The 27,618-nt window shown below is 45.4% G+C and overlaps 2 protein-coding genes across 4 annotated transcripts in view; one reads left to right on the top strand and one right to left on the bottom strand.

The window, feature by feature from the left end:
- Positions 1–7,103, top strand: part of necab2 (N-terminal EF-hand calcium binding protein 2) — a 94,049-nt gene extending 86,946 nt beyond the window's left edge. For all 3 annotated transcript variants that reach the window (XM_015368378.2, XM_015368379.2, XM_006641396.3), the window contains 3 exons: positions 1,196–1,273; positions 3,934–4,025; positions 6,070–7,103. In XM_015368378.2, the coding sequence (XP_015223864.1) occupies positions 1,196–1,273; positions 3,934–4,025; positions 6,070–6,098 (199 nt within the window). In that variant the 3' untranslated portion in view covers positions 6,099–7,103. The remainder of the gene's footprint in view (positions 1–1,195; positions 1,274–3,933; positions 4,026–6,069) is intronic.
- A 1,215-nt stretch (positions 7,104–8,318) lies between these two features.
- Positions 8,319–19,218, bottom strand: slc38a8a (solute carrier family 38 member 8a). Its single transcript, XM_006641397.3, has 10 exons — positions 18,208–19,218; positions 14,042–14,240; positions 13,493–13,649; positions 12,657–12,761; positions 11,113–11,170; positions 10,789–10,903; positions 10,411–10,558; positions 9,756–9,955; positions 9,017–9,080; positions 8,319–8,492 (listed from the first exon to the last, which is right to left on the bottom strand). The coding sequence occupies exons 1-10, from the start codon at positions 18,394–18,396 to the stop codon at positions 8,390–8,392; spliced, it is 1,338 nt and encodes a 445-aa protein (XP_006641460.2). The 5' UTR covers positions 18,397–19,218; the 3' UTR covers positions 8,319–8,389.
- Positions 19,219–27,618: the final 8,400 nt, after the last annotated feature.

Genomic DNA, 27,618 nt, shown 5'->3' with positions numbered 1-27,618 from the left:
ATTCATACGTCTGGCGTTTGCTGTTCCTCTTTGAGCCTTTCCGCCTCGCAGGAGCGCATGGCCTTTCATCACAGGCAGGTGCGAGTCCCGTTCCACTTGATAAAGAGGAAGGAAAAGTCGTGCAAAGCAGCATCCAATATCAGTGCTGCTTTGTACCGGGAGGAAAGTTGACCTGACTTTCAAAGAGCAGGAGCAGGCACATGTGACTGTCAGAAGATCATTTAATGAGAGTTGACTAGGTTAGGATGGATCCTACACAGACGCTCACAAATCACCCTGACCCACCCAGTCCAGTCAATGCTCCAGAGAATTTGCTTGGCTCAATATATTGAAAGCACAGGAGGGACTAAATTCTAGATGCATGGACGCATAGAGACAATTTAGGGACACCAGTCAACATGTATGTCTTTGGAAGAGTCAAGAAAACAAAACAGCCTGCCAAAGCCCCATGAACATGCAAACTCCTCACAAGACATACCAGCCTGGAACTCAAGCAGAGCCCAAGGGCTGCACACGTTTCCAACTGCAGCACATAGTATCTTTCTCCAGTGCTTGTTGCTATGACTGCTTCCTGTCGAAATTCATAGGAGGAGAGCTGTGAAAATTTCAAGATTGTGCTCTTTCACACCCTGCTCATGCTAATACACACAACAAAGAATATCTTCTTATAGAACTTTACAATATCAGGGTTTTTTTTCCTGTGGTTCCTGTGTCTCTGACATACCTGAGAAAATACTGCCACCTAGGGGCTCGAATTAACCAGAAAATGTAAAAACAAAAGCCCTAATGTTCCTCCACTTGGTACATTGTGTAAGTTTTAAAATTGTGCTGAACAGGCATGATAACATACACTGAACACATTCAAAGCCTCTTAGTCCAAAGTAAAAGATGCTTAAAGCTTTTTACCTCCAAACAAACACCAGCAAACTTTCTAAAAAGTTTTTGCTATTGTCGTGCTAAAATTATCTCCTAGTAAAATGTTCACCTTCTACACTTTACTTTTCAGAGAGCAGAGAGACCCTTTTTGTCTTTTAGAGCACAAAATCCTGAAACTCCCTGCATTGCTATTGTTAAGGCTGCTTTCCCTGTTGTGCTGGAGTGCCGAGATTTCTCATCTGCAGGGACTAAGTGCTTTCCCAGTGGGACACATCCTTGTCCAGTCGTTCATGGACTGCGTTCTCTTTTCTCTCCTCAGTGTGACTGCTGTAAGGCTCCCCGACGGAATGACCTTTGTCGTTTACGAGTTCTGGGAAGGAGAGGAGGAGTGGAAGAGGTAATATTTACTGGGGGGGGGGTTATCGGGGGGGAGATGTTGCATTTTCCACAAAAGACAGCAAAATGATTGAGCCAGAATAATTGTACCCAGCTCATTTAGTTGCTAGAAGCCATTTGACAGAAGCTAGGGTTTCAGGTCTGACAGCATGGCTGGGAATCTTATTCCTCACCCCTTTGTGGAAAACAAAAGTGCCTTGAATCATGCTGTTCCATGTCTGGCTTAAAGAATCTGCAGCATTTTTGATGCCAGGCAGGGCACAATTACAGAAGTTTACAATAATTATTCTGCACTCATTTTGTCTCCTTCAAATCGTGTTCATTGGTGGCATTCCACTTATCCTAACCTTGAGTAAGCACTATTGAGCATTTCTGTAGCTCACCTTATTATAGCTGCGCTGCTTGTGGCCTAGATTCTGCAGGCTTTGATTGCTCATGTTAAATACTCAGATTCTTCAATGCTGTTACTATGGCAGCACTGTCTCTTTCCAAGTGGACTACTTTGCGTACATATAACTGATTCCGATGTTATTGCTTGTTGCTATTTAAAACTTCAGTTCCTTTCAGTGCATGTGTTTTGGCAGAACTCTTTAATAACAAAGTAGCACAATTGCCAGCAGCCATATTACCCTGCAACTCACAACTGGCAACCCACTGAAGCTCAGCAGGTGTGAGCCTGGTCAGTACCTGGATGGGAGACCTCCTGGGAAAAACTAAGGTTGCTGCTGGAAGAGGTGTTAGTGGGGCCAGCAGGGAGTGCTCACCCTGTGGTCTGTCTGGGTCCTAATGCCCCAGTATAGTGACGGGGACACTATACTGTAAAAACAGGCGCCGTCCTTCGGATGAGACGTAAAACCGAGGTCCTGACTCTCTGTGGTCATTAAAAATCCCAGGGCGTTTCTCTAAAAGAGTAGGGGTGTAACCCCGGCGTCCTGGCCAAATTTCCCATTGGCCCTTACCAATCATGGCCTCCTAATAATCCCCCTCTATGAATTGGCTTCATCACTCTGCTCTCCTTGCCACTAATAACTGATGTGTGGTGAGCGTTCTGGCGCACTATGGCTGCCGTCGCATCATCCAGGTGGATGCTGCACATTGGTAGTGGTGGAGGGGAGCCCCCATTACTTGTAAAGGGCTTTGAGTGGAGTGTCCAGAAAAGCGCTATATAAGTGTAAGCAATTATTATAGTCAAAAACTTTGTATACATACTGTATATCTGACCATTGTAAAAGCTTGGATTATAAAAGTTTGAATTCGTTTTCTGTCCCGGTTGAATGCTTTCCAACATTTTTGTGTTTTATTTCCTGTTTGAAGCAGCAGGTTTAGAGATTTTACATATTTGCATTGGCCATGGGTAAGATTCTGTTTCCAGAAAATAGTGTTAAACAAAAGTTCAGGGCAACATTGAACTGTAATCTTGTTGCACTTCTGCTCTCCTACATATCAATACTCACCAGCTGCCCACAGCTCTGTATGCATCTTTTCTATCTCGTCTCCCTCTACCTCATCTTCACTCTTACTGCTCATTCCTCATAAGTAAGCGGTGTTGTGAGAGCACTGATCTTCAGCCAAGCGAGTTCACTCCAAACACTCAAGTATTAACTACACTATCCCTTCAAATTGTTCAACTCATTGTATTGCAATTAACATTTGAACAAACTACAGAAATAGTACTCAAGGGATGAGATTGACGCAAAAGTGATAACCTTCTGTTTTTGCACAAACATGAGTGCATGAACACAATGCGAGGAGGGGCTGGCACCACAGCAAGATATATTTCAAGAAACTAACAGTCTTGTCATGGACCAAGAAGCACGGGAAGGGGTCTTTTGAAGGGGGGCTATGTGCATTGCTGACCCCCTTCAAGCCAAAACTTCAACGTGTGAAGAAAAAATAAGCTGATTCCAGTGTTTCAGCCACAAACAGCCAGTGATCACGTGCACGTGCAGGTACAGAAATGCTGTCAGCCCTCGTAAGCTATTTCCAAACACATGTTACCTCCCATTTACAGCTAAAACAACCTGTTATGTTGACGATGAAACTGACCTGAACCTCCAACAAGCACAGCCGGTTATTTATGACACTTTTATGTACCTGCACTCGCACAAACAAGTCTTGATCTGGCCAGCTGCCTGGTACAGCGATGGAGTTTTGCCAAGGAAAACCATTTGTCAGTCTAAGGGAAGAGGTCTGTACAATTCTCTGCGCCACACCACCTGTCTTTCAAAGACCATGTACCAATTGTGTGCTGCACTATAAGCATATTATCAGTTAGCTTTTCGGCAGCAGAATCTCATGGCCTAGCCAAGCCTTGCAGAGAGGGGAATGAGCCCAGAAAACCAAAACTTGACAGTCTTATCACAGCGCTTTGCGTGTTCCCCTAATGAGTCCTGTTGTCGCACTGAAAGCGATTGCCTCAAACACCAGTGCCACTAAAGACTGCTGCTCCCTCATGTTATGTTGGAAGTTTTCAGCTGTTGTCCTTTGTCAAATCTAAGACGTTTTTAGGGTAGGTAATGTACAGATCTCTTAATCAAACTATTTGTTTGCATAGGTTATGTTGACCAAAATATGTTGCTCACTGTCTGTAAAAGCAGGAGGTGTTTTGCTAATCATTTCTTATAACCCCCCCCGCTTCCCTCTCCCCCCATCCCCTGCCAGACATCTCCAGAGTGTGCCCTGCAAGGTGTTCCAACACGTCAAGGTGGATACTCTGTGCCAGCCCGAGGCCATCTCCACTGTGGCAGTGCCAGGTCAGCATCAATAAATGTCTCGTTAAACAAATATTCAACTTTGATCTTGAGGGCCCTTTCTGGGCATGATAGCAATTGTGCCTACTCATCTCAAGGCTTGTACCCTGCGAACCCGCACAGTGTCGTTAATTTTTATTGTGTCGGGTGGAGCTTTGTTAGGCGATTCTGTAATCTGAACGTTTGCCCAGTTGAGACAACTGAGCTTATTTCATCCGTGGCCTCCATTCCAGTAGGAACAAGACTTCCGTCAGGAAAAGCTTTAGGAATCCACGATCCCAGCACGCCACCACCTGGGCTCTTTAAGATGCTGGATCGCAGAGACAGAAAGAGGAGATCTGAGTCAGTGAAAGAGAAATCTTAATGCCATTTGGATCTATACAGTTTGGTCTGGACCCAGAGGGCCGTGACACTAGGAATGCAGGAATCACCTGGAAGAGAATCAATATTGTATAACTGCAGCCTGCTGAATTGGTTTTCCATTTTAGCTGAAATCTCTCTGCGGGATCAGTTTTGGTTTTCCAGCTCATAATGCCACCTGCTCCTCTCGGCGCCCATCAAAGAAAAGCAAGAACTGCTAACAGTTCTTACCTTCCCACGTCTTTCTATATCGGTATTCATCTACAGAATGTTCCTTTCTCTACTTAATGAAAATGCGAGCTGAAACCTGAGTGAATAATCAGACGGAAAAGGCTTTTTTAACCTCTTAAGAGCTCTTGCTTTCCTTCACAAATAGCTTTATTTCAATGAATATTGGATTTAAGTGCATAAAACCTTTCATTCTTATTACATGCGAATGACCAGTACATTTATGCAGCTCTACTTTAAATATCTTCTGGCAGCTTTACAATCCTCTGCACAATTTATTCTTGAAGAGCCAAAGAAATACCAATTCCAGGTCAAGAGCCATTAACAGTTTACAAAGACCTACGAAATCAAGAGGATTGCAAGAGGGCTGGCTGGGGTTTTGAGATTGAAAGATGGCAATAGGGGGGAGAAAAAGCACAGCTCCAGTCCTGCAAGGCCATAAAGGTCTGAGTGCAGATCCAGTTTTCACTCTTCACTCATCCTGAGCTGATTGAAGTCTTAGCAGAATCAGACAGCTTCTGTCCCTTTTCCCAGCTCTTCATGGTGCTAGACTCTTTTCTCAGTGAACCAAACAACTGTGGTAAAGGAAACTGGACGTTTTCTTTATCGCAGTAAAGAAAGGAGGACCGACGAAGTTACCAAGTGAACCTTGTCTCTCACTCACAGTAACAGGTTTTTTTTTCTTGAATATGAGTGCATTTCCATATAAAAACCATGCATTTCGATTGGTCGGTAGCAGCTTATTACCCTATAAGGTGTAAACAAGGTCAGATAGTTAAGCAGTTAGGTCAGCCTTGGGCAATTAACCAAGACCCTAATCAGCTAAGACCCCTGTTCCCTTTCATTTGTTAAATGTTGCTAAATCTCTGGTAGGATACATGAGTTACACCTCCACTCGAGAGACCTTGCAGATACAGCTGGGAGTGCACAAAACAGTAAAATGGTTCTTGAGGGCCTAATTGCTCATTCCTAACAGGCTTAGGTTCCTTCAGTGCAGAGCAAGCTGAGAGTAGTCAATACAGATGGCAGCATACAAATCAGGAGGAGGAAAATGTGGCTCCAATTATTGATCTTCAGCAAGGACTGAAAAAGTTCAGGCTGTCTACCCTTCTGGGTGTGCACTCCCTGAGAGACTCTGTGCCTGGATACCTGAGCTTGGTGTTAATCTGCAGAGTATCCTGGCCCCAGTGTTTCTAATGAGGTTGTCACTGATGTCATGTTTCATGTTGCTCAATCACTGGTAGGATACATGAGTTACACCTCCACTCGAGAGACCCTGAAGAAACGTAGGCCAGCTGGGAGTGCACAAAACAGTAAGATGGTTCTTGAGGGCCAAAAAGGCAGGGGTTCCTTCCATGGAAAGAGGCCTTTGTATCCTGCAGGGCCAGTAGCTGTGCTCCCCTTGCTGTGAGGCTGTGCTAGTTCTAACGCTCCCCTCTCTCTCTCCGCGTCCCCCCAGCGGCCTGGTGCAGCCTGAACAGAGACTAACTGGGGGTGCGACTCCCCGCACAGATGCCCCCGAGCCGCTGTCTGCAGAGCCCCATCTCCAGTGCCCCCCCCACCCCCGCTGCAGGCTGCAGACGACTCTCCTCTCCTTTATAATGACTTGTTTACAAACAGTGTCTGTTAGATACTTAACCGAGCACACCGCAGGGAATGCTGGGTATATGAGGGGCTTTGTGATGTTGCTGTTAACAAAAAGTGAAGGAAAACAAAAACGAATCAATATTCCACCTACCTGGACTGAACATAACTACTACTGGATAGAAACTGTGCCATAAATACAGGAAGATTCATTGTGATCTTTCTCAGCCCAGATCCAACTCACAGCTCCTTCACGGTTCACTTTCTATGAATGTACATACAGTGTTCAAACAGAGACTACAGTTTGACAAATGTTTTGATTTGTCTTTTCATTCAGCAAAGGAGGCAGCATTGGTCCCCAGCGGTTTTCCTTGTAGATATTAGATAGAATAACACCAGTGCTCTTAACAGAATTTTATGGGAGCCACTGAGTCTTAGATTTTACTTTTAACTCCGAAGAGATGGGTAACGTCCCACATTGATCTCCTCAAGATGCGCATTCTACTTATCTGCCTCACATGAACTTTGCGATCTGACTCTGTTTTGCTTTCCTTCACTTTCCAAGCAAGTGCATGTAGTCTGGGCGTCCAGTATCTTATTTGCAGTAGAATTTAGCTGTGCTACTTTTAATGGATTTTCGTGCATTTCTAATTTCTTTTATAATCCTACAGCTGGCTCATTAAAAATAAAAAAATGGGTCAATCTATTCACTTTTATGGCATTGATTAAAATACTACTTATAAGTCTGTGTTTCAGTATTCTCCCGATTGCTGTTTTACTCTGAGCATCGGGAGTGCAGGGATGTGTTAAATTCCATCTGAAATTAGTTTACTTATAGCTCATGTACAGTAAAGGTACTCGGAAACTGTTGAACAAAAACTGAAATAAAACTGTTGAAAACAAACTTAATCTGTTTTTATCCTCATTTAATGCTTTTGAAAAACTCGCAGCTAATGGTGAAGGGAAAAATTCCTCAGTCCCAGTGGTATCAGAAGCTCAAAAGAGTAATCAATACCAGCCTCATATTCTAGAGAACGTCTCAGGGTGAGATTTAATAATGCATGCTGCGTCACCTTTTGGAATTCAGTTTTTATTGACTCGCTCAAAGCAAGTTGTTCACAAAAACACATGCAGTTTCCAAGCCAATTTCAACCGTATATATTTTGGAAACGAAAAGAAACACTACTCAGTCAAATTAAATAACAAGTGTGGCAAATGTGAACAGCACTGCTGCCTCACAGTTCTTGGGTCCTAGGTGCAGTGCTAGCCTGCAGCACATTATGTGTGGAGTTTGCATGTTCACCTTGCAGCTCAGTGGATTTCATTGTCCAAAGACAGGCTAGTTAACTGGTGTCTCCAAATTGTCTCATTTATGAATGGGTGGATGTGCCCTGCAATGGATAGGGTCCATCCTGCCTTGTCTATCAGATTAGCTCCACTTCACTCCAGCCCTGTCTGAACATGTAACGAAACAGTTCTTTCCAGACCCTATGCAGACGACACAATCCGGGGTAGTGAGGAAACACTGGGGAGAAAAGCCAAGCAGGAATCGGGGATAAATACGGGGGGGCGTGTCCAAACTGCGCAGGTGTCCAGGGGGGTGAATCCGGGGCAAACAATCCAAAGAAGAAGTCCAAAGGAGAATCCAAAACAGCGCAAAAGTCCATGGCCAGGAGATCCATCCGAAACCAAGGATTAAAAACTGGAACCGGGTCGGAACCGGCGGGAGGGGAATGGGAACAGAGAATAAAACCTTAACGGGACCAGGCGCTTCCAGGTCCCGGACTCGCACGATACAGAGATCAGATGCAGAGCCCGGCTTAACGTCAGCGCCTGGCTTTTAAGGTGGGCTGGAAGGAGGCTAGAACAAAGAGCAGGTGCGGGGAATGAGGCAAACAAGGAAGAGCCGGAGCGCCCTTAAGAGGGAGGGACTACAATCGTGACAGAACAGTTATTGAAGAGGGATGCGTAAATAACGATAGCAATAAAATGGAGGTCAATTTTAATTCTTTTTTTTATTTTTTTCTTTGGCAACAATATTAAAACATGCAGTTCAAACAGTTTCTCTCCCCTAACATATAAAAACAACTGTAGAAAAAGAAGTGGCCTGATAGATTTTTAAAAAAAAAACATCCCCAACTGAAAGGATTTTCAAGGTATGAAAAAGTCATACTCCGACACCCCGGTTCTTCCAGTTAAAACTTGTTGAAAAGTTCCATGATCGCGATGGTGGTGCTCTGGCCGAAGATAAAGGCTCCGCACAGGACGGAGAGAACGCCCCAGGCTGACAGGGCAAGCCTGGAAAAGAGGAAGAGTGGGGAGGGGAGAGAGCAGGGTGGCATGGTACCCTTTTAATACAGTTCTAATAAACCACGCGACCTGATACACACCCTAACCGGAACGCTTTTCAACACGTTTCTCTCAAAGTGTCTGAGAAGCTCCTCTTGAGCACAGACTGGGGCAGCAAAACAGTCGCGTTTCCTGGCATTTCTGTGCAATTCCAAGGCACTGGGGATGCAGTTTACCCCCTATAAGCCAGTCGCTTTTTCCCCGCGAATGATGCAGGTTCAAACACCAACAGGACAAGGAAGCGGGAGGTGCATATTAGCAATTTAGAAATTAGGATCTATTTTATTGCTGCAGAATGCAAATGTTCCGAGGTTTGAAAATGAATATCACTCAAGTTTGTTTGATTTCAGGAGAAAATTAAAAGTGCACTTGAACGCCCCAAAACCTGAGTGCGAAATGACATTCCGCCAGAGACGGCCGGCGTCTTGTTTGCGCTTGAAACTGTTGGGAGCTGTCTGAAAGGCCATGCTTACCTTGTCCTTGGCGAAACAGTCTCAGAAACAGACGCCGACTGCATGGCAAATATCAAGCACAGGCCTGCAGGAGAACGAAATTAAAGGGTTTTATTACCCAGGACACATTGCGGACCTTCATGTCAACATATAATAGGTAATAATAATTTCTTACACTTCTATAGCACTTTTATGGACACTCCACTCAAAGCGCTTGACAGGTAATGGGAACTCCCATCCACCACCAATGTGCAGTGGGGAGGAGAGCAGAGTGATGAAGCCAGTTCATAGATGGGGGTTATTAGGAGGCCATGATTGGTAAAGGCCAGGGGAAAATTAGTAAAACCCCTCCTCTTTTTGGGAAACACTTTGGGAATTTTCATGACCAAAGAGAGTCAGGACCTCGGTTTTACACCTCATCTGAAGGACATTTGTAGTCTAGTGTCCCCGTCACTATACTGGGGCATTAGGACCCACACAGACTGCAGGGTGAGCACCCACTACTGGCCCCACTAACACCTCTTCCAGCAGTAACCTTAGTTTTCCCAGGAGGTCTCCCATCCAGGAACTGACCAGCCTCACACCTGCTGAGCTTTAGTTGGTTGCTAGCTTTGAGTTGCAGGCTGATATAGCTGCTGGCTGACATATGTACAATAAAGTAGTGAGGTGATAGAGCTTCATGCACTAATCTGGCCTGCTTTTCACGCAAAGCAAGTGATGTGGGGGGAAAGCCAATCTCTACAGTGGCCAGTCCTCTGACCTGGGAAAATGAAGATGAAGAAGGCGCTGATGCCCCCGATGACACTGATGACCTTGCTGATGTCCGGCACGAACATGGCAATGATGAGGGTGACGGCGATCCAGGCTACGGTCAGCACGACCCGCGTCCTGTTCTCGTACGACTGCGTGACAACTGTACGTTGCCTGCGGTATCTCAGGAAGAGCCCCTGGATCACAGACCTGCAGGGCCGAGCACACGAGCAGACGAGGTGAGCAGAGGTCCAATTCCAGGTGGGATATAAACCATCCGTATTTTCCCCAGACTCAGAATGACCACTAGCTGTTTGATATTGTTTTAGAAGGCATGTGATGTTTGTTCTCCACAGCTCACACCTTTCTAAATCTGACACCAATTCTAAAACTCTGCCATTTGTGCTATTCGTTGTCCAGCTGAGATCTGAAGCTCAGGGATGCCTGGGCATGAGAAGCACTATAAATGAAAGCATCTGTATTTTGTTGTGTGGAATTAGGATATTCAGAATCACACCCCCACGGTCCTTGACCATAAGCAGTACCTAACTTGAAGACAGTTCAAAAACTTCAGACCGAATGTCATAAGCCTACCAGTGTCTGGTGACTCAGGGCCCTGCACTTTTAGCTGTGACAACTCTCGGGCTCGGGCTGAAACCACTGACCTTCCCAGCAGGAGAATGATGGGATAGATGGTGATGATAGACACACCAAACAGCAGCCGGGCGACGATGATGACAACATCACTTCCAGGGTAGGACATCAGGATGTCTGCAGCCACGTTCCTCCCAAAAGTTAAATATCCAAAAACACCTGAATTGAAAAAAGAGACTTTCCCAGAGAACTGAAACAGAAAGAGTAGGTTTCCAAAAACAAAAAGGCAGGCCATCTCACTTGTGTGTGCTAATGTTCTCAAATTAGTGTCTGGACAATAGTGATTAAACATGTAAAACTTGGATGTATCCTGGGAGGCTTTAGAATCACAACACAACAGTTGCGTATTTGAAGCAGTAGCAGTTTTTTTCAACTTGGGCCCAGCTCACCAGTGAGGGTGTAGATGAGCAAGCAGAAGAACATGGAGGTGACAGAGATGATCACCCAGTGGGAGATCCTCTTGTTCTCCATGCTGCTGTAGATGGCAATGCAAGCTTCGTGGCACTGGAACACAGACAGGCAGGTTACTCAGCTCATGCAGACCTTACATAAGCACAAGGCTGGGAATCTGGACAGCTTTTCAACTAGAATTTAAGACCTTTATTTTTTCTCTCTCACTGAACCACATTGCAGCTGTACACTAGCCTAGGCTCATTCCTAAAGCAGAACAGCAAAAACCGATTTCAAGCCACTGGAATACGAAGGGGGCTTACCTGAAATCCAAAACAAATGGTTGGAATGACACTGAACATGGAAGCCCAAGAGCCTATCCTGAAAAATCAAATTTAAAAGTCCAATCAGTTCAGTCCTGCCTCCCTCTGAGTGATCAGTGCTCTGACCTTAGAGGAAATCTGAACCTCCGCAGATTAACACCGTCACTACCAGACCTCTGTGTCACTGCAACGCCATTTTGTGTCAGCTGTAGCCTAATGTAAAAAACTGACCAATGACACCTGCACGTTCGTGCCTCTTAGAGTTTGCCATTTAACGTTGAAGAAAATTTAAAATTAAGCAGGTTGTGATTTAATGGTTGTTTTTATAACTATTTCATGTTTTCATAAGCTTTACCATTGAGCGTTTCCACTAAGGAGTGACAACACTGTACTGCAGGGGTTCCCAGTTCTGCTTCTGAGGGACTCACACACCTGTTGGTTTTCATTCCAGCTGAGCTCTGTGTCATATCATTAACCCTCTTAATGGACCTCAAAACCGGATCCAGTTGAGCTCTTTAGTTCGTTTCATTTGCTAAACGCGTCAGAGATTTTGCCTTGTGTGTTTCATAAGCAGCCTGTGTTGAAAGAAAGCTAACGAAGGTGTTTGTTGCCTCTACTGTCCGTTCAATTAAGGAATTCCACTTTGGCCACAATGAGAACTAGAAGGTCTGTGTCTCCCCCAAAACCTGGTTTAGGAACCCCTGCAGAACAGGCACATGAAAATCAAGGTCTGCTTCCATCCCAGAATTATACGCCATTTTTTCAGAGACGGCCTAAAAGGGAAACCTGCAGTATTTCTTTGTCATTGTGAAGCCTCCTTCTAGTTTCCCCTCTGGCGTGTTCACCGAAGTCTTGTGATGAACTTCACAGCCCATTTAACACCTTTCTGTTCACACAGAGGTCTGGAGAGCTTTCAGTGACAGTCATTAGCTGACAGAAGCCACAGCGCAGGGGCCGTGGCCGCAGGGTAGGAGATGTTGTTGAGGAAACTCAGAAGGTCGGAGGCACTACCATCAAAACCTTTGAAGTAGGAGGCGCTTTAAGTCTGAGAACAAAAAGGTTCCAGGTCTTTAATGAAAAGAGTCAAGAACCTATTATAGCAGAGGTGAAGGGATAACAAAAACCATTCCTTAGTGTTTTTTGTCACCTAATATTCTTTCAGGTATTGATTTTGAAACCAGACCTTCTCCAATTAAATGAGCACTTGAATCACATTGAGTCATTTAGGGTTTGGAATGGAATGAGAACCATAAACAAAGTGATGGCTTCAGTAGTGAATATTCAGTAGTGAATATCAGTGCTGTAATAGGTGCAGCATTTTGAATGCCACGCGATATACTGCAATACTTGACACAATGAAGCTTAAGAGCTACAATATAAAGATGTGGACACTGGAAGACACAAACACTCCTACATTGGCGCCTAAATAAGAAAGCTACAGCTATTTCTACATGTGACGCACTCATACAGAAATGGAAAGGGCTGCTTTCACTGCCCCCAGGAAGACCCTTGCTATAGGTGGATTCCTGCTGGCGCTGACTCACCCGGTGCTTTGGTTTGGAGTGTAGATGACACCGCTGTGCTCCGTCAGGCAGTACTTTACGATGATCACCACAGTCAAGTAGGTCGCAGCTAAAGTACCTAAAATACTGAACAAGGAGACTGTGGTCAGCCAAGGCTACAGCCCCAACATCCACGGAAATGAGCAGCTTCTTTTACTTAGTGATTAGCTGCTGGATGCCTGCTCTGTATATCCTTGAACCACCCAAACAGAGCCTCGCTCTGTATTACTGGCCTCACATAACCAGGCACAGTACAGCCTAGAGCTGTAGCAGTCAAATTCTACTCCTTAAATCACTCCCATATCGAATAAAGACACCATCCTGCAGTGCTCCAGTTAAGACAACAATTAGTTTAATTGGGCAATCAAGAGTTTATTAGGACGGAGCTGAGCTCCCATTTATTGTGCGAATATGCCAAGATAAAGAAAGCCCCCATTCCTGAGGTCCCTGCCTTATCAAAACACCCGTCAGTCAGCAGCCAGCTGAGGTCACGCCAGGCCTTCAGCACCGCAGGCATGGCCAGTGGGATTCGGGAACTGAGGGCGGGGACATACGCCAGCCCGCAGCCAGATTCACCGGCGGAAGAAAGAAGTATAAAGGAATTGTACCGCTTAAGGCAGGCTTTCTCACTGAAACAGAAATCGTACATGCAGTACAGCAAAGTCCTGGGGCTAGGCGCAGCAAATTGTGAGGGGAATAAGTGCAAGTCCTACTACAGAGATATCCAAGGTAAAAAATCCTGTGAGTGACACAGGCCGAGTGCTGTAGTGTGGTAACACTTAACAGAGATACCAGGGGACCCTGCTCCAGTCGCTCACCTGGTGTATTTCTGGAAACCGATCTCTTTGGGGATGGACAGAGGGAGGATGACCACGACACACAGGATGAACAAAGCAAAGCGCTGGTCCATGTACCAGTGATGGGGCACCTCTGCCCCCGCGGTAGCCGTCACAGTCAGGTACAGGGAGTCACACACTGCGAGAGAAGAATCACTGAGCTCCCGGTTCACCAAACAGTGACAAGCAGCTTGAGAGCTGCTGGAGAAGCACAGCTACGTGTTTGTTATTCAAGGCCCTGAACAATCTCCCTCTCGGCTCACATTAAAGAGAAATGATTGCAAAGGAGCAACGAAATGAGAATCAAAGGGCCGTATTCATTAAAAACCACTGCAGTCTATGAAACTACAGCCTGCTAATTAACCCCTGCAGGCAGCTTTACAGCGTCTCGCCCGATTAGGCTAAATTAGCAAAACGCTTTGGCTTCCTCAAAGCAGAGCAGGAAAAGACTATTTTGCCCGGCGGCAAGCACAGGATGAGGGACGAGGCTGGTGCCACTAAGCAAGGGGGCACACGCGGTCGTGTACTCACGCTTCTCCAGCTGGTCCTGCACCACCACCAGGAAGGCCACGGAGATCATGAAGAGATTGAAGACGAAGCAGATCTCGCACAGCTTGCCCACGGCCAGGCCGCACAGCGCCCGCACCACGTCCTGGTAGGTGGACTGGCCGCTGATGGAGGAGGAGTACCCCAGGATGACCAGCCCACTGATCAGGAAGACCAGAGACACCTGGGGAGGAGCGGGGCGGGAGGGGAGAGGCACTTCGGCTGTAATGGCACCACCCACAGAGGCAAGCTAGTGGTTCTTGAACTCTAAGCGCCATTTAAAAACTGCGGGGCAGATTTAAAAAAAAAAACCTGCAGCGAACGTCACTGAAGGAAAAGGAAACGAGCGTTTCTTTTTCCAAAACACGTGCAGCCCCATTGGGCGTCACACCCCCTGTAACATAAGTTGCACGGTTTTACATAGACAGAGCACCTGATTGGCTGAGAGCCATGCCAATGGACGCACCTAGGATTTTGTGCGGCCGTGACAAAATCCGTCTGGGATTGTGCCGAGCTGCCAGACACTTCTTGGAATACCAAAACCACGTGATCAGACCTTCAAGGAACCGGAAGGTATGCAGATCAGGAGATTGTCCCCTTTCCCCCCTCCCAGTCCTTCAATTAGCACCTCCCTGTGAGAAGCTGAGCCACGTTCACACCTCACTGAGTAAACTCTTCAAGCAACAGTCAGACCGCGAGCCTTCACTTTGGAACCCAGGAGCTGACCCCAAAGGAACAAAGACCCATACATCACATTATTATACGGGCATTGCCTGCTTTCACTCAGCTCTTGAGCACTAACAGTAACAAAAAAAAACGATAATACTTACCTTTGGAATTTGTCAGGCTGTTTTTAAAGAGTTTTGGTGGTATCCTAAATAGAAATCAGCCTTTGGAAATTACAAATACTTCCCATTACTATTTTTGCCTTTTTTTGTCTCTCATCTAAGGGATTGTGAGTGCTTTTCAAGAATAGCTACACATGAAAGGAGGCCGGCTGGGAGCCCATTTGCTGGACCCCATCCAGCTGTTTCCTGAAGGAAGACAGGGTGTCATTTGCAACAGAATGGCTGGATAGCTTGTTCCATGCTCCCACCACCCTTTGGGTAAAGAAGTGCTTCCCGTTCTCAGTTTTAAATGCACTTTTTCCACTTTTTCCTACTGCAACCAGTGGAAATACGCAAAACATGAACGGTGCAGCACAGAAGAAAGGCCTTGAGAATCTAGACAACTGGAATTCAGCCTTACGACACCCCCGGCAGCCAGACACTTCAATTTACTTTTCTTGTTCCTCTTCTACCACAAAAGCCTCAGAGTCCCTGCCCCCAGCCCCCCCCCGGGCACCGACTGGCTCACAATCATTGCCAGCCTCAGCTCTGGCACCTGCAGCAGCTCCTCCTGCCAGCCAATGTGAGGACTGACTCCGTTACTAGAAAGCGTGCCTGGGATTGCTCTGCTTTCCTCACCCTTGGAGTGTGGGAGGCTGTTAAGGAGCCTGGCGTGCTGTGCAAGCATTGTCCCCAGCTCATCTGGCTCTGGTTAGGGTGTGTCACGAAAGCGTTTTCAGAACCCTATGCAGACGACACGATCCGGGGTAGAGTGGGGGAAAACACAGGGGAAAAGCATGCGGGAGTCGGGAATGAAAACAGGGAGTGTGTCCATGGTGCGCTGGTGTACGGGGGAGGTGTGGCCGAGGCAAACAATCCAGGAATGTCCAAGGAGGAATCCAAAAGGAGGCAAAAGTCCAAAGCCGGGCGGTTCATCCGAGACAAACGGGGTTATAAACAGGAATCGGGTCGGGACGGGAACAGGAACAGGAACAGGAACAGGAACAGGAACAGGAACAGGAACAGGAACAGGAACAGGAACAGGAACAGGAACTAAAACCTGGACGGTACGGAAACCAATGCAGAGCCCGGAACAGAGTGAGCGCCTGGCTTTTAAGGAGAACTGAAAGGGGGTTGGAACAGGGAGCAGGTGCAGTGGATGAGTAGAAAACAAGGAAGGGCTGGAGCGTCCTTAAGAGGAGGGGTTTACGAACAAGACAGCGTGACGGTGAGTGGGATGAGAGCAAGTGACTCCTCCCTGCCTCTAGGTGGGACTAGTGCCGGATTTCCCATTAGGCACTGTAGGCACAGCACCTAGGGCCTACGAACTTTTTAGGGCCTGCGAAGGATGAAACAACTAATGAAAAACGAGCTGAAACAACATGCTTGTGATTGATTCCAGGTGCTCCAAATCAATAATCATGCGCTATCCGGCGGCTGTTCTAGAAACTAGAAGTACTGAAGTGATGGCCGCTTGACTTGCTCCATCAATCAGGTGGTTTAGCGTTAAAATAATTTAAAGTGCATCATGTCAATCGACGTCATTCAATTGGCGTTGACCCCTCTTTTTGCACATTTCGGAGTGAAAGTGCCTAGGGTCTAGGAACACCAAAATCTGGCCCTGCTGGGACGTGAGTACATCACCAACCATTACAGACATGACCCCCCCAGCAATGCTGATTCCCACTTAAACAGCTGGGCGGACTGGAACTGGGGTGCAGCACCTCATTCAGGGTACAACAGCAGTGTCTGCAGCAGGGACTCGAACCCTCATCCTGGCAGTTATATGTCCAGAGTCCACTTTTAGACATGCTGTGGCATAGGGGTACAATCAAGTCGCCTGTCCAGATCAGAAAGACAAAGCAGAGCTAGAGTTTTAACTAGCCTGCTTACCTTCAAAAAAGCTTTTCTCATAATAAGTGCTGCTTTCTCTAAGCACAAGAACTTAGAAGAGACAGTTTGGACATGACCTTCTTTTCAATTTCTGTGTAGATAACAGCTTGTTATCTAGCTCGTGTATCTCTGTTGACAGAATTCTACATTGCAAGTCTGAATTCAATTAGCCATGTTATTCTGGTGTGTTCTGCTGTGATGGCAGGAATAACAAGTCCCCCATCATTTTATGACAAAGTACATTGGGCTGTACTTGGCTTGAAAGAAGCCACGTTCAGGTAGTTTGGTTTCACAAAGAAGAAAATCATATGAGAAGAAAATCATTCTCCATGCTGAAATACTGCAAATGATGATGGAATAATACACCTGACACACCTAAAGCAAAATTTAATTGCTTTTTACGAGCACCATATTATTTGGATCTCACAGGTGCCAGCTTCTTAATGACATTATTGCAGCTTTGTGTACTTCTCAAATACATTTCACTTGAATTCGTTTTAAAATGTGTTGTATTATTCCAAAGCTAATTGAGCTGTCCACAGCAGAGGGTCACATCCACTCTCTTCAACACGGTTTACTACTCTGTTTTAGGCTGTAACTTGAGAATAATTGTGTTTTCACACTTTTCAGAGAAGCATGTTTGAAAAGGCTCCATGAAATTGAACACAATGATAAAAACAGTTATTTAAGTTAAAGTTGCCAGAGATCGACTTTCCAACATCCATGACAGCACCATAAGCACGTTGGTTTTAGCAGAAGACCCCAAAGAGCCAAAAAAGGCTCTCTGGCATCATTAATTCTTAGTGTCGCCGATTATTGCTAGGTGTCACAATGACGGGATTGTTTCACTCCGAGAAACTGTCACGTTAAATAAAATGAAGCAATAGAAATGATGAGGGTATCTCATGATGTACCATATGATATCATATAGATACATTCATATGGTAAACAATAGTATTAATACTATTTTATCCTGCATAACACAAGTAATGTTTTTGGTACTATAAGGAAATTAAACATCAAGGATTTATCGCGGACCTAATTAGCATCAACCGCTTTTAGGAGTTAACATATCTTCTATAGATTTCAGATATTACTGACAAATAGTGCGCTGAACTTATTAATGCAGTAGTTGTGGTCAGGGGGGTCAGAGGAGGATGATTCAAAGGTTAAGCTGCACAATGTATGTTAAAGGCCAGATGGTGCGTGTTTCTATAACCATCTGCGATACGTACCATGAACTTCGAGTTGGGTTTTTTTTTTTTGCTCTATTTCCTAAAAGGCATCTCACGCCGTAAACCGGTCTTTAAGGCAGTGGAAGAAATCTACATCAATGAAAACTAAAATAATTACCGGCGATCGTAAGGACAAGCAAAATTAACAAAAATAAACATGAATTTCAATCAGTTTGGAAAGCGATCCGTAGCTCACCATTTCGACCGCGACAGCGGTACTGATGCCCCCGGCTCTTTCAAAAGCCCAGGGGAAGTTGAGGAGCCCGGCGCCCAACGCGGACTTCAGCATGATGAAAACCGCCCCGGACGACGAGAGCTTCGGCCCATCCGTGTCCAGCGCAGGCTTGGCCATCAGGCTGATGCTCTCTCGGGCCAGTTCTTCCATCCTCGGGCCGGCTCTCGGCTTAAATTCCCCGGCAACCCCAGTTGTCAAGCTGCTTCGCCCGAGGGCACTTCTCCAGCTCAGGTTGAGAGGTGGGGATCTGGGTCAAACAGGCGCTGGTGTTAGTGGGGCTGTAGCCAAAACTTCCGGCCCGGTCCAGACTAGCTTTTCCCTCCCTGCTTTAATGTCCCAAACCTCGCCGTTTGGATGGATGGATCCCAGCTATGGTTTAGTGAAGTGGATGGTTTCAGGTGTGCCGTGCCTCACTCTGTGCTGAACTGCAACAGTTCACTCCGAGTGAAAAGGGGGGCTGCAGGAGAAAGGATTGCTTGGTTACAATCAGGTGCTCAATGTCTTTCGCTGCGCAATAAGTTGTTTTTTGTACTTTTGTAGTTTTCTATCTGTGTTGAACGGTAACTGGGCAGAATGTCTAATCCCTCTTTGTGTGATGATGTCAGACGTGGTGTAAAGTCTCCGTGGGAACTGTAACTCTGCGGTGAATTTCTGATGAATAAGGAACTTTTTTTCTTCTGAGCTCTTCTTCTGCCCTTCTCCTGCGCGGCTCGTCAGATACAGCAGACAAGTCCACAGTCCAAGACTAGTCGCAGTATAATTGAACCACACAGCCAAAGCTGAAATAGCCCCTGCCCAGATTAACAAACCGAACGGCTGGGTGCTGAATCTGTTACCTGGTCGACAAGTCGGTTTTTTTGTGCCGTAAATGGGTCTTTATAATTAACGCGGGGGTACCACCTTTGGAAGTGGAGTGAAATGTTTGAAAATGAGTAGAAAATGTCTCGCTGCAGCTCGCCCGCAGAATGACCCGTGGCCGCGTTTACCTAGAAACTGTTCAATTATTTGGACAGCACGGCGCAGGCGGCCGGCGCGCCTCCATTCGGTCATCAGTTAAATACGAAGCAACAATAATTTTTTTTAAAAAAGCAAGTTCAATATGAACTCAAGAGTGTGCGCACATACAAAAACGGGTAGACTGTTTTGTGTTATCACAGCTCACGAGATGTTTTAAAATTGTTTTTGAATTGTTTAAAACGAGAGCGGTAGGGAGGTCTCTGATATCCCTACGATGGCTTGGGAGTTATGTTTCTCTTCCTGCTGGATATTGTCACTGCGCCCTTTGGAGCAGGGCTACGCTCTAAACTTGCTGACCTGTGGTCACCTGATTCACACATCTATACTGCCCATAGTCTTGCCAAATCAAGTCCTGCCCGTTTTCGCACTGACTCCGGACAACGGCTCCGGATAAATTGTTTCACCTGCGTGCGGTAAGGCAGCACGAGCGATCGGTGTACCCTGGGCATATTTCTGGGGTCACCGTGGGAACCGCGTGCGCCGGAGCTGGACACCGGGTCACCTCGGCCAGCTCTAATAAACCCGACACGGGGGGGGGAGGGGTGCGGACAGGCCGTCACTCAGACGAATCTGAGGACAGCGGCGGCCCGGAGTCGGAACAAAGCTGGGAACCATCCAGGAAAAGGGGGCATGTGACCTCATTTAGGAAAGATTTTAAATCCATTTAGCCACAGATACTGGTCACAGGGTCAGTTCTCATGTTTGGCTGATAATTAACATCTATCGGAGCTGGCCACCCGAGAGCGCGGATGACATTTTCACAGGCCACTTGTTCCGATTAAAAGCGGATCAGCTGGTTTTGGAGAGCACGGGCGACCACCTTTAATTGGAATTAGCTGAATTCACAGGTCGGACAACTGAAAGCGCAGTTTTGTGACTTATCCCCCAGGCGCTTTAGAAACCACGGATCCACATAATATTCACTCAAGTGCGTTAAGACCACATTTTCAGGTCCCTCGTGTAACTATGTAACAGTCTATTACTATACGGTTTAGTGCCGGAAGGCCGGGTTTACATTTGGCGTTTGCGGGAAACGGCCGAAGCACAATCACAATCAGCCTGATTCAGTTGCGCAATATTACCATTTAAGTCAAAGCAACCGATGAAATGTATCGTTGAGGCTTACGAGTACCTTACAAGTCCTAAACCCTAAACTTCATTTGAATCGCAAAAGTGAACATTTAGGAACATTTGAATAAGAACCCGTTCCCTCCAATCTCTTTTAAAAATGCAAAACTGTTCTGTAGCTAGCTACGAAATTGACAGATCATCGATTGCCCACAACAAATCTGAGACTTAGCTGGACACGTAAACGAAACGATTATGCAATTGCAGGAAACAGCAACCCGTACCCAGGGTACACCCTGGACCGGACGCCAGTTCATTGCAGGGCACACACAGACGCAAATGCGCCCACACTCCCACCTAGGGCCAGTTTTCTCAATTAACCCATCAGGAGGAAGCCCACGCCAGCACGGGGAGAACATGCAGACTCCACGCCGACAGCAGCCCAGGAACTGAGCCAACTCTCCAGCGCGGCGAGGCGGCCAGGCTGGCCACTGCACCACCCCGCCGCCCGCAAACTCCCCTCCTCATGGGCAGAACCGTTCAGGTAAGCGGCGGGGAAGAAGGGGGACTTTAAGAAGGGTCAGTAAAGAGCACGCAGCGGCCTTTCCTGGACTCGACCAACGCCGGAAGCCCCGCATAGAGCCCCGAATCGTAGCTGCGCTGATACCGGCTGGGAGCGCGGCGCAGCGCAAGCAGTCTTCGGGTGAGGAGCGAAAAGCACGGGCTGATGATGAATTAACTGAATGAAATGTTTTTATTTCTAGTGACGTTTCCCCATTGGTTCGCTAGGATCGCTCTCATTCAGTCTTCAGTTCGTGTTCGCCAAACTCTCTCGTTGCCGTCTCAAATAACACGCGTACGAGTTTCTTCATCTCAAGGGCAGTTAAGACCTGACAGCTCTCACTTTCCGAGTCCGCCAAAAAACCCTTAATCTCTTGAGTTGGTGACCTAGGGAGTATTTCACGTTTCGCATTTCTAGTTACTTAGATTTCTTCAATAGAATCGTAAGAGCTGAGTGTTGAGGAATGGAAGTGAAGCTGGCGATACCAGAGGCAGGAGAAGTATAGCAAAACACAGCACCACGGAATCCAGCTGCCACAGGTGTGCCCAGAAGGGACGAAAACAGTTTTTCCGTTTACTGCCTTTGCTTCAATTTGCTTTCCACAATCTTTAAAGGCAGCGAGGGGAGTATATTGTTCAAAGGGAACCACATAGGCATAAAAAAATAAAAACCGTCTGAGGATGTAATCTGGAAACTCGTGCTGTGTGCCGAGCAGCGTGGTTGCACACTAGTGAGAATTGCTGCCTCACTGCGCTGGGGCCCTGGGTTCAATTCCGGACCTGGGGTGCTGTCTGTGTGGAGTCTGTATGTTCTCCCCCCCCCCTACCGTGTTAATGTGAGTGTTCAGGTGCTCTGGTTTCCTCCCACAGTCCAAAAACACACTGATGAGTTAACTTGGTTTATGGGAGATTTGGCCCTAAGTGTGAGTCCACTTGTCTGCCCTGCGATGGATACGCAACCTGTCCAGGGTGTGTCCTGCCTTGTGTCCACTGTGTGTCAGGATAGACTCCGCCTCCCCTGTGACCCTGCATTGGATAAAGTGGTCCGAAAATGGATGGATGTAACAAAGCACAGCGAATGCACAGTTAGGCTTGTTTCATCATACAAACAAATGGAAAAAAAGACAGGCAAGAGTATGGAACTAATATGAGAGGGTGGTAGATACAGATACAGTTAAAGGCAGGTTTACTGCAGTAAATGTATACAAGGAAAGGAATCCCTTCATGAGATGCCTCTTTATACCTGTCTATTCCCATATATTTCACAGCCTAATGGACTCTACCTAATCTACCTAAGAAGCTACTGTACCTAATGGGCATACTGTAATTGTTATGGGCAATTCTACATCTTGTGAGCTTCAATTAGATGTCCGTAAGATTATTAGATTAAAACAATGAAATCTAATCTATTAATTAGATTAAAATAAACGGGTAAAATAAAAGGGGTGGTGATTCAACTATTCACAATTGTCAACCCGAGAGCCAACTGGAAAGTAAAGGGCAGCTCATTCGAGACAGAGAACCAAAGCAACATCTGTACACAAAGGGTTGTTGGAGTCTGAAGCAAGCTAACTAGCCTCAATGCTCAAGTCAGCGCCCTGGTTTCCTTCAGATAGGGGCTGGGTGAGACGCTTTGACTGATTCACTGCAAGCTACCAAAGAGCTAGCTTGTCACTTTTCTGCCTTGAGATGTGAAAATAATCCTTCAGCTAGTATTTCTCCAAAAGCCATTCCCACTGCTAATTTTGCCAGCGATCCACTCCCTGCAGTTAATATCTGACCTGCTGAATTTCCTTCCGTGCCCTTTCATCTCTATCCAATTATTTGCCGACACAATATTTGGCTGCAATCTTTTGCGAAGTACTTTTAAAATTGAGCAGCAAGCAAAACCAGTCAAAACGAAACACACAAAAACCATGGGAACATGTAGAAGGTGCCACTATGCAAAAATGAAATTGCAAATGACAGGAAACAGATGAAACGCAGTCCAGGTTGTTCTTGGCAAATTCCAGTGTTTTTTGCTCTCAGCATCATTCTTAAATTTTTTTGGTGGGGGGGCAAACTGGGATATTTGTTAATTATATCTTTACTGCACTTTTTGTCCCAAAGTACTTTTTACCCTGCAGCTGCTGCAGCTCAGCAGATCTGCGGTATCTGCTGGATTAGGAGCAGTGAGAAATTGCTCCTCTGGTTGAATCAAGGCAGATGTTTGACCATAGTGGGCCTGAACTGGGGTTAACACCCCTGCTCCTCATGTGTGGGATGGTGGAAACAGTGATTTTCCGGGTTCTGCGAGACGAGCCATCGTGATCAGATACCAGTAGCGCAGTGGATAACAAACATCAGCAGCGAGCATTTTAAAGCCATTTCTAGGTCCATGTTTCTCAGGCGTCGGTCCCTGCCGAAAACCTTACACACAGAGCCAGGGAGGCACAGTCACAACAGGACAATTCAATTTATTTGCTTCTATTCCAGTTCTGGCCTCAGTGCCGCTCAAATGAGGCAGCTCTTAGAGAGCTGGAGCCTGGTACCAAAAGAGGCTGGGGAACACTTGTGTAGGTGACAGAGGGTGACTGATGGCTGTTTAGCGGGCACACCACACGCCTCACTGTGGTGGAAATCGCACGTCACCAATCAGTTCATCTTTGCGCACAGGTCTGTACCACACTCACTTCGTACATGGACGCATACCAAAATAAGTTAGACAGTTAACACGTTTGTACAGTGCCCCTCGGATAGCTCACTGCTAAGTGCTTGATGAGAGCAGCCCATGTGACCCTTGTTCCTGGTCTGGTCAGGGAGAACCGAGGCCCAGCAGGGTTTGTAAGTCAGTGATTCCCAACCCTGGTACTGGAGACACTCCTGCTGGGATTGGCTGTAGCCGAGCTCTCTTTTACGCAACTGAGCTCTTAGTTGGCTTAACAATGGGATCGATTTGAGCTGTTTGAGTGATTTCGGCTCTGGAAAGCAATGAAGGTTACCTTTCAATGATTGCTTTTCACAAGCCACATAAAATGGCACATTTTGAGTTAAAAAAACTTGCAGGTGTGACTTATCAAGTAAACCTAGTTTAATTAAGGCTTCAGTTAAGTAATGATAGGCATCTGGAATGAAAAGCAGCAGGTGTGTGGGTCTCCAGGACCAGCACTGTGAACCCCTGCTATAGGGAACTAAGGCCAATTATGTCAAATGCTGATTCAATTAACCCATTAGGAGCAAAGAGTGAGGAGCACTGCTTTATAGAGATAAAAACAGACAAGAAAATGATAACCATAGAACAACACTGTAACATAAATTGAATTGAAGGGGCAAATCTCTGCAGTGCAGTTTGACTCAATTTCTGACAGCACTGCATCACAATTTGAGTCTAGTGACTGTGTGGAGCTCCATGCTTTACACTGCAAGACCACCTACACTCACTCACTCACGAAGTGAAACTGGAAAAAGTAGTTCATTCAAATTTTGGAACTTTCTAGCTCCCTGTCATTTTGTCAAAGGCAGGATTGAAGGATGAACACCCTGGAAACAATTACAAAGAAGTCACTTGCCGCCCTCAGCTGGTTGACAGAGTTATTGCACTATGAGTCATTTCAATGAGGGGAAGCTTTTAATAGAATATTAAGTGCATCCAACTGCTGTATCCATCACAAACATGTATTCACGTTTATTCAGAGAGCTAATACACATTTTGTATTTATTTGCCTTTTCTGTCTTCTGTAAAAGTCGAAAGTTTTGTTTTTTTGTTTTTGACATTTTGATTTGTTTTCCTGTGTGTAAAAACCTGGTCTTTATAGATATTTATCAAAACTGTATCAAAATATCCAGAAACACCAAAATTACTAGCCAACAATGTCCAGCTGTCACCTTGATGGTGACAGACAGATGTATTGCTTTGTGATTATGGCTAAAAAGCTATTGGGCATTAAATATTTTTAATTTAAATATTTTATTTCCTTGAGAAGAAAAAATGCCATAAAAGACCAAGGAGATATGCATTCCCTACTTCAGTAAGAGACAAGCAGGTATAGCTCAAGAGAGACATTTTACTCCAGAGTTAGACTGTTTTCTTGTTGAGGCCTGAACACACAACTCTTGGATGATGTGAAACCTTAAAGTCTTTGCTTAATAACAGTCTTTGCACAATTTTCTGGACTCCCCAGCCTTCTTTGATGTGGCAAAGACAGTCATAGCAATCCCACTCTGAAACAGACGAAACAGGGTGTGTTGACTGCCACAAATGAGGCTGTGTTATCATCTTTAATACAGTATGAACCTGCTATTTTAATCTGATCTCTTTCGGAGGACTAATTTCAACAGTCTTAATCTAAGACTTTTATCTAATTTTATGCTTTCTTAGTGGCATTGTGTGTGCACTAAACTATGCATTGGGTACAAAACTATTAAGACAGCCTTTGATCCCAGATTAGGTAGTTTTATACATTTCTGTTTTATTTTTTTATCAATCTCTAAATGGACTTTTTGTCTTGCTATTCCAAAGGTTGAGCCTGTCCATAATAAGAAGGTAATGTAGCTACTAGACCAGCTTCTAGGAAAAGCACTAAAATCTCTGCATAAGGTCCACTGATGCCATCTGCTGTGTGTGTTGCATAGTAGCACTAGTTCCCTAGGTGAACAGGCTCTCTATTGCCTCTGCTCCGGCACACTGCTCTCCACCTACTGTCTTCATTAAATGCATCCCTCCCCATATACCTGTCTGATGTCTCCTCCCCCCCCCAACTTTGGCATCTTTTAAACCTCTGTGGTTTTGACGTGGTCGTGTTTAGCTTAAGAGTAAGATGATGGGGTTTCTAGCTTCTAGGACTGAACTGCAGACTGTGATGTGTTCCAGGAAGGCACGCAGGCCAGGATGATCCTGTAAGGCTCTTAATTACAGGCCGTGCAGAGTCAAAGGAACCAGGCAGCTCTCTGTGCGCCTGAACAGGTTAACATCTAGGCAAGCAGCCAAAGGGAAAGTCCAGCAGGGAGCCCCTGTGTTAATTATATAAACGGTTTAATTTTCAGACAGCGCCGGAATCAGGGGGGAAATGAGTGCATCCCAGGAGGAGCTCGACTGGCTGATCTGGTTAAAAACCATTTAACAACTTCCAGAAAGCCGCAGCAAAAGGGCTGATCTGTTTCACAGATGACACACAACACGTTTATCTGGCTTTTTCATGCAAAGTGACGTACATTTGCACTCTCTCACCTGGGATTCAGTCCCCATAACCTTCCAGTTATGAGTCCCAGACACTAATAACTGCTCCACTCTGCTGCCCTGGAAATATGTAGTTTGTAGGACTTAATATGACACTCAGAGATCATTGCTTTTAAAAGGTGCTATATCAAATAAAAAGTGTATTAATTAGCACACATTTAGGCCACTCGCTTTCTCGGTGTCCATATATGTAAAGCATTTAGGGAAGACAAATATTATACAACTAGAATTTATATATTCATACCAAATCCCATGTAATGTGTTATGATGGAACTAAATAATCCCCATTCATACTAAAACAAAAGGGTGGCTTTACTAAGTATACATAATTACATGCTAAATTAAAGTTTGAGAAAATATTTGCTTGCCTATTTTCCTTCTCAATGCATGCAACAGGTCTTGCGTCACTTAAAGGACACCGATAACCTCATGGCTTATCAAAACATCAATAAATGCCAGGAGGGAAGCACTGTTTTTTGATGCTGCTAGCCACTGAGAATGTACACAATCCTTGTGATGCCTCTAGAACAGAAAGATGAGGCACCTTCCTTGAGCTTTGCTTTACAATAGTCAGCGCTGTTCAAATCAAACCGAAATTTCTTTCCGAGCCTCGTTGTTGCACCTGCTGGTCATTCTGACTCTGCGGCGTTTCACACACACGTGGACCGAACTGAACGTGCAATTACTTTAACACACAGTTAAGTTTTACGTTTCTTTAAAACACTTTGCTCCAGAACAATCTCAGGAGTAAAAATGACAAAATTACGCTAAACTTAATTTTGAGATAGGCTTAGGTGACAAAAGCAGTTGATTCACAATAATTAGTCATGTATTCACTTACTGCTTGATAATTTAGAATAATTCCACATTTTTAGATATTATTTCACTTATATGGGCGGTTTCATTATGATTTGAAAAACTGGAACTTTTACTCAAAATCCTCAGGGATAAACCACAGGGAACAAAAGAGGACTCTGTGACTCTCTTTTTTTTTCTCTTTCCAAAATAAGAAAGGTCAGAGTGTGATTCCAGAACCTCATTCTGAAAACAAGGGGGATGGGAGTGGAAAACATCATAAATTAAGAATGTGGTTTTTATACAAAGAACAGACCTTTATTTACACTTTGCAGAAACAATACATGCTATAATCCACCCTTTACAAGACAGCCTCTACTGCACTGTTTCAAATACTAGGAACAGTAAACAGAAAATACTAGAGCTTTCACTCAGATTTATTTAAACACCAATGGTACTCAAAAAAAGATAAATACAAAACACCTATAATACACTTGCTTTCGAGGATACGGTGTGTGTGGTGTGTGTGTCCATTTCCAATTCCAATTGAACTGTATAAAAAGCTTACCCCTAGAAACACATTGAATTCCCCTTTTACAGGGCAAGAGTTTTCATTTCATTTCTTTTCATTCCACAACTGCTAAAAGAGTTGTTAAGCCATCAAATGGGATAAAAGATGTGTTGGCAAGCTGAATCCATAAAAAGAAATTGGTACA

Source organism: Lepisosteus oculatus, chromosome 20 (assembly GCF_040954835.1).
Source record: "Lepisosteus oculatus isolate fLepOcu1 chromosome 20, fLepOcu1.hap2, whole genome shotgun sequence".
Taxonomy (NCBI): domain Eukaryota; kingdom Metazoa; phylum Chordata; class Actinopteri; order Semionotiformes; family Lepisosteidae; genus Lepisosteus; species Lepisosteus oculatus.
The sequence above is the reverse complement of the archived record's forward strand: the minus strand, read 5'-3'. Positions and strand labels throughout refer to the sequence as shown.